We start from the raw sequence: 6,201 nt of genomic DNA, 5'->3' as shown, positions 1-6,201 counted from the left end.
TTCATCATTACAGTATCTATCCTATAGACTAGTTTAACTGGAATTAAAAAATAGTGATGACTGGATATTTCTGCCAATATATTTAAAAGTGAATTTAATGTTTATAAATTGTGTCTTCATTAAAACAATTATTTAAATTCAAAGTGATAAAACATACTCTTCTGAATGATAGCTGAGGGGTTTGAATACCTCAGTGGAGGAGGGAACCCACTAATCAGTGTGAGTGAAGAGTGAAGTGGTAACATCTGTCAGACTGGAAGAGGAAAATGGCTTCTATAGGACCCCAGACCTAGTTACTGTGAATTTACACCAAGTGTTTGTCTCAGGGCCTCTGGAGATTATAAGCGCCATAGACTTGTATTTGGCAATTGTCTTCCTTTCTCTTTAGAACTTCAGAAAGTAGAACTGCTCCCAGCCTCCAAAACCCATTTCAACATATGCAAGCCCAGATAAGGAATGAACAGCCCAGAACTTCAGAAAGTAAAGGGAGGTTCTCTAGATGAGCTGAACCCTAGGGCTTCAGTTAGAGGTCTCCTTCCTCTGTGTGGGAGCCAGACTAGGGAGAAACAGAGCATGATATTAACCATCTGAGGCCAGTGAATTGCAGCCCGTGAGCCCCTCCCCTTATATCTGAGTTCTTTCCTTACTTTAAATGCTGCAGGAGAACCACGGAAACAATCACAATATAAGAAAAATATATGGGCTTCACAGCAGAAGGGCTGTCTAGAATTCAAATCTTCTGATAGCCAAGATCTTCAGGTTCAGACCAAGTACATCATAACAATGACCTTCCAGGCCAAATGAAGGCCAGTGGGAAGGGTGTCTCAGTGTGAGCAAGGCACACCAGGCATCAGCCCATACAGACTGGCTTCCCATGTGTCTGCAGTGCCTTGAGCATCAGGAAAAGAGATGTCTATGGTCAAGATATGGCTAAAAGCAGAAAACACCAAACATTTTAGCAGACTTCAAAGGGGTGTATGAGGCCTAAACAATGGTTCTTTCTCCTTTCATCTTCGACTACTAGGCAATATGGTACCTGAATTCACCACAGGCTTGCATCTACTGTTCAGTCACATCAAAAGTTAAGATAATTTGATGCACCTTACAGTTGACTGTGAGTATAACACGGTATAACACTTTTCCTGATGTATTCAGGAATAGATAGGTCTTCTGAAAGATGACCTTTCTGCTCAGAAATCCTCCTTCCCCCCTCCCCCCGACTTGTGCCTGTGTAACTCCTAGTCACTGTTCAATCACCAACAGGTATCCCACCTCTGGATGAGAGAACCCAGTTATCTCTTGCATCAGTGTCACCTCTTCTTCCAACATATGTGCTTCTGTCCCTGTTCTTCCCATGCCTTATTAGAATCCTGTGTGTTTTGGTTCTCAAGCTCTGATTGGTGCTCCTAAGTTCAGAAACTTACTCTTTCGAATATCTGGTCTATATCACAAATATTGAAGCCACTATCTCATAAACTTTGCTCAAAAATACATGATTAATGACGCTAAAACAGTAAGTGGATATGACTGGTGAGAGAAATTACTTTGTCATGAGAGACACTGAAGTGAGAAGACATGCTCAGTCTGTAAGGTGACCGATATTTTGGAGACATTTACTAGGAGACAGTAATGGATGTACAGTTGAATGAATGACCAAATATTTTGGTGTATCATTTCTTTCCTCCCCAATGTAACTTTATTTTTCTCTTCTCAAACACATCCAATGAATGCATCATTTTCCAATCTTGAAACCTGCAAGATTAGAAAGACAATTATGCTGCCTTCTGCATCAGTATGTCCTGGCTCTAGGAGATTGTAGTAATGGACAGGAAGCAGGTCCCTCCCAGTTCCCACCTCTTCATTTGAATAAATAAGAATAAGTTATTAGCATGAATTCTGCCCAATTAGTTTCCACCAATGAGCGACAAAGGAATTTAAAACATAGACAAACCCTTCTAAATGATCCTGTGCTCCCCATCTAACCATCATTCCTGGTCTTCTCTTCAAACTCCTAAGCAGGAGGCAGGGTCTCTTGCATTGACCTCTAAGAGATGAGCCTCTGAGCCTCTGGCCCAGAATGTCAGATGCCACCTACTGCCCAGGGCAAAGGCATGAAGAGGCCTTCAGGGTGCTAGACAGCATTCCATTGCATCCCACAAGAGCTCCAGCTCCAGGTTTGTGTTTTCATTGCTAGCCTGGACCACAGTGTCCTCCATCTGGATTCCCCGAGGTCAACAGGGACTCTAAGTAGAGCCATTTGGGGAGTAGCCACTGTGTAGGACAGCTCATGTGGAGAGCATTTAGGCAGATGCAAAGACTTGAACTCTTGGGGTCATCTTGTAGAACAGCATGGTTCCAGAGGGCCAGGGACCCTGCAGCACCTCAGGATCCTCAGCCTAAGCCCTTCTGGGATGGCCACAGGGGACATACTTTGAGGCAGTCATCCCAGGTGGGCTGTGGCTGTTCACAGTTGACTGTCCCTGGGCCCAGCCAGGCTACCACCTCCTTAAAGAGCTGCCAAGACTTACACCTTTGGTTTCTTTCCTATCAAGAACAGACTTGAATGGAAACTACCTAGAATTTTCACTCAACCCTCCATCATTAAACCATGGCACACACACTAATACCATTACCTTTGCTGCCAGAGTAGTTAATTAAAGCCCCCTTTAAAGCTGTCTTTCTATCTTTCTGGGAGAGACTGAATGAAGAATTTGACATTCCACATTGGCTTCTAGTGGCAATGCATGCAGGGGATTCTGGAATAAATTCCATGGGTTAAATGCAGCAAGGACTAGGGAAACCTGGGACAAGGTCCATAGCTCCTTGCTCTTGTAACAGTCACTGCCCTTCTCTGAAAATCAAGTCTATGTTGCATATTCGTGTATTCCACTTACAACTTTGGCCAAGGGGTGGAAAGGGGGAGGTGAGGGTGTAGGGGGGAGATGGGAAGGGATGGGAAGGGGAAACAAAGGAGGAGGCAACAATGGTGGATAAGAAATGTACTCATTACCTTACCCATGTAATTGTAACCCCTCTATACAGTATTTTCACAATAAAAAAGAGAAAAAAAACAGTTTGCATAAATGTTATCATACACATTGGTCTGGAAATAAACAAAGGTGTAGTTTTGAGTATCCTTGATACATTATTTTAATCAATTCAGCCCTCAATAGTCAAATGTGGACATGTTGCACATCTATCTATCTATCTATCTATCTCTCTATCTATCTATCTATGGAAAAAAGAAGAGTATTAAGGACAATGTTTAAGTTTATATACTTGTTTATAGGGATAGTTTTACAGATAGTTTCTTTAAACTTTGCAAGATGTAGGCAACACATATATCCATATTTTTGTTCATATCACCATAAAAATTTAAATTGCTGGGCACCAGTGGCTCATGTTTATAATCATGCTTCAGATCTGAGGATGGAGATTAGAAGCCAACCTGGGCAAGAAAGTCTGTGAAACACTTATCTCAATCACTAAAAAGCTATATGTTGAGCTGTAATTTAAGTGGAGAAGTGTTAGCATTGAGCAAAAACACTTAGGAACAGTGTCCATAGCCTACTTCTAGCCCAAAGACTGGCATATAAAAAATAAATGAGAATGAAAAGAGAAAATAGAAAATTATTTTGACTAGAACAATATTGTGTTTTTAATTTACCTTAAGGGAAATATTTTTTTATTTTTTTGTTATGAGAATTTTTTAATTTTTATTTATTTTTATTGTGAAAATACTGTACAGAGGGGTTACAATTACATGGGCAAGATAATGAGTACAGTTCTTATCAAGCATTGTAGCCTCCTCCTTTGTTTCCCCTTCCCAGTCCTTCCCATCCTCCCCCCACCCCCCCATCCAATCCCCCTCCCACCAAAGCCTTAAGGGAAATACTCAATTACTCAAACCCTCCCTGCTATTGCTCTTAACTCCTACAGCATCTAGAATATAGCAGAATTTCTCTGCTCTGGGGTCTGTGCTGCAGCTCAGGCCTTACTGGGGCCCCCATAGATTTGGGTTCAGTCTGCAGGTGTCAGGGGAGCACTGTGCACTCACTGCACAGAGGTAGGTGGCTGAGTCACTGGACTGGGAGTCTCTGATGTGCAGAGAAAAATAAAGGCTGCCTCTATTGAGATGTGCTGTGAATCTTCCCTCCTGTTTATCGCCATTAGAGTATGCAGACACCAGCAGTTCAGGGCCCTTCCCGGAACACTGTCTGTACCACCAGAAGTACCGAGAAGCACTGTCTCTGTAAGTGCAGTTGAGAGAGGCGGTAGCTCCCTCTGGAACACTGAGGGACTCAGGATGCTGCTCCACCTCTTTCTGTTGACAGCTTACCCCTGTGCAGAAAGACAAAGGTCACACATAGTATTTGGATAGTGGAAGCTCCATTTGCAGATTGTAATTTATCTTTCTATGGGCCTCCACTCTTATCGAGTGATGAGTGCCTTCATGTTTTTCCTCATAGACTCGAGACAGACAACAACTCCCCAAACTGAACTTTATGTTCCCATAGAGATACTAACTCATGACAGGTACCTGTGGCTCATGCCTGTAATCCTAGCTATTCAGGAAACTGAGATCTGAGGATCATAGTTCTAAGCCAGCCCAGGCAGGAAAGTTCTTTAGATGCTTATCTATAATTAACCACAAAAGAGCAAGAAGTGGAGTTGTGGATCAAATGGTAGAGTGCTAGCATTGAGCAAAAGGAGCTCAGGGATAGCACTCAGGCTCAGTTCAAACCTCAAGACTGGAAAAGAAAGAACAGGGGAGAAAGAAAGAAAGAAAGAAAGAAAGAAAGAAAGAAAGAAAGAAAGAAAGAAAGAAAGAAAGAAAGAAAGAAAGAAAGAAAGAAAGAAAGAAAGAAAGAAAGAAAGAAAGAAAGAAAGAAAAGAAGAAAGGAAGGAAGGAAAGGAAAGGAAAGGAAAGGAAAGGAAAGGAAAGGAAAGGAAAGGAAAGGAAAGGAAAGGAAAGGAAAGGAAAGGAAAGGAAAAGAAAGGAAAGGAAAGGAAAGGAAAATAAGAAAAAAAAAAGACTAACTCACAGCTCATGTGAAGCCACCAGGTCACTGAAAAGATACTAAAGGATCTCATTATTTTTTCCCCCTGATTCATGGATGACTCAGATAACAAAGCCTAAAAGAAAAATGAGACTCATTCAGGTTATTTCCAGTTATTGGGCTCTCAAGAATCCCATCTACCAATCAGAAGAGAGGATCTTTACACAACCTTCTCCTCCCCTTTACTCACACTCAGAAGCTTTTGTGAGCTATCCTCCACGTCCCTGAGAAGACACTGCCATCTTGGGGCTTCTCACTTATATTCAAAGAAATATTCAAATGGCAAATTTTTCTCCGGTGGACTTTTAAATTAAAAATCAGACATATAATTAAATTAAAATTGAGACTTTTCTCCAAATCAATCTGTTTGTCATTTTTCTGTGCATGTATTTCCTATTAGATGTCAGCTCTTTTCTGAGTTGGAGGAGTGACTTCCAAATACCAATTTCCTGCACTGAAAATCACTCATAACTCTTCTACTTTAGAAATCTGGGTGAGGTTTATGAGATCAAGGACCATTTCACATTGCAGATCTCTTCTGCCAAGGCACCCCAACACACGCTCCTGTTTTCATTTTTTAATTCCTAGAATTTAAAAAATCATTTTAAAACAGAATGTCTTAAAATTTGGCTTAGCTAACATAATTTCTTCTCACAATTGGAGCAGCATTTGTTTTAAACTTTATTTTACAAAGTTTAAATTAACTTTATAAAATAATGGTTTGTGATATTTTAATACATGCATACAATTTATTTTGGGATTATTATTGCTTTAATCCTTAACCATTCTCCTTCCCAACCCCTCTTCTTCCTAGTAGCTCCCTTCGACTTCCATGTTTTTTTTCTCTCTAGAATGCATAAATGAGAGAAAACTGGTGACACATGTCTTTCTGAACTTGGATTATTTTATTAAACACACTTTCTTCTGCAAATGGTTTCATTTCATTCTTCTTTATGCTTGAATGTTATGCAAATGCTATATTTTCCTTATATTATTTGTCCACTTCATAACACTAAGGCTGATTGCACAACTTGGTCATAATGAATTGTGTAATAATGAATATGAGTGTTCAGATACATTTTTATCTGCTTACTTTCATTTGGCTGGGCATAAACCTAGACAAACATAGTTCAACCATATG

General features: G+C 40.5%; 1 gene segment (V, D, J or C); it reads right to left on the bottom strand.

Moving 5' to 3' along the window:
• Positions 1-3,986: 3,986 nt before the first annotated feature.
• LOC122126590 lies at positions 3,987-5,094 on the bottom strand. The segment is given in 2 exon segments: positions 3,987-4,341; positions 5,046-5,094. Coding segments are annotated over 2 exon segments (396 nt in total).
• Positions 5,095-6,201: the final 1,107 nt, after the last annotated feature.

This window comes from Dipodomys spectabilis, unplaced genomic scaffold (genome assembly GCF_019054845.1).
Source record: "Dipodomys spectabilis isolate Male_0828 unplaced genomic scaffold, ASM1905484v1 ptg000286l, whole genome shotgun sequence".
Lineage (NCBI taxonomy): Eukaryota > Metazoa > Chordata > Mammalia > Rodentia > Heteromyidae > Dipodomys > Dipodomys spectabilis.
Note: the sequence above shows the minus strand (reverse complement) of the source record. Positions and strands in the feature narration are given on the sequence as shown.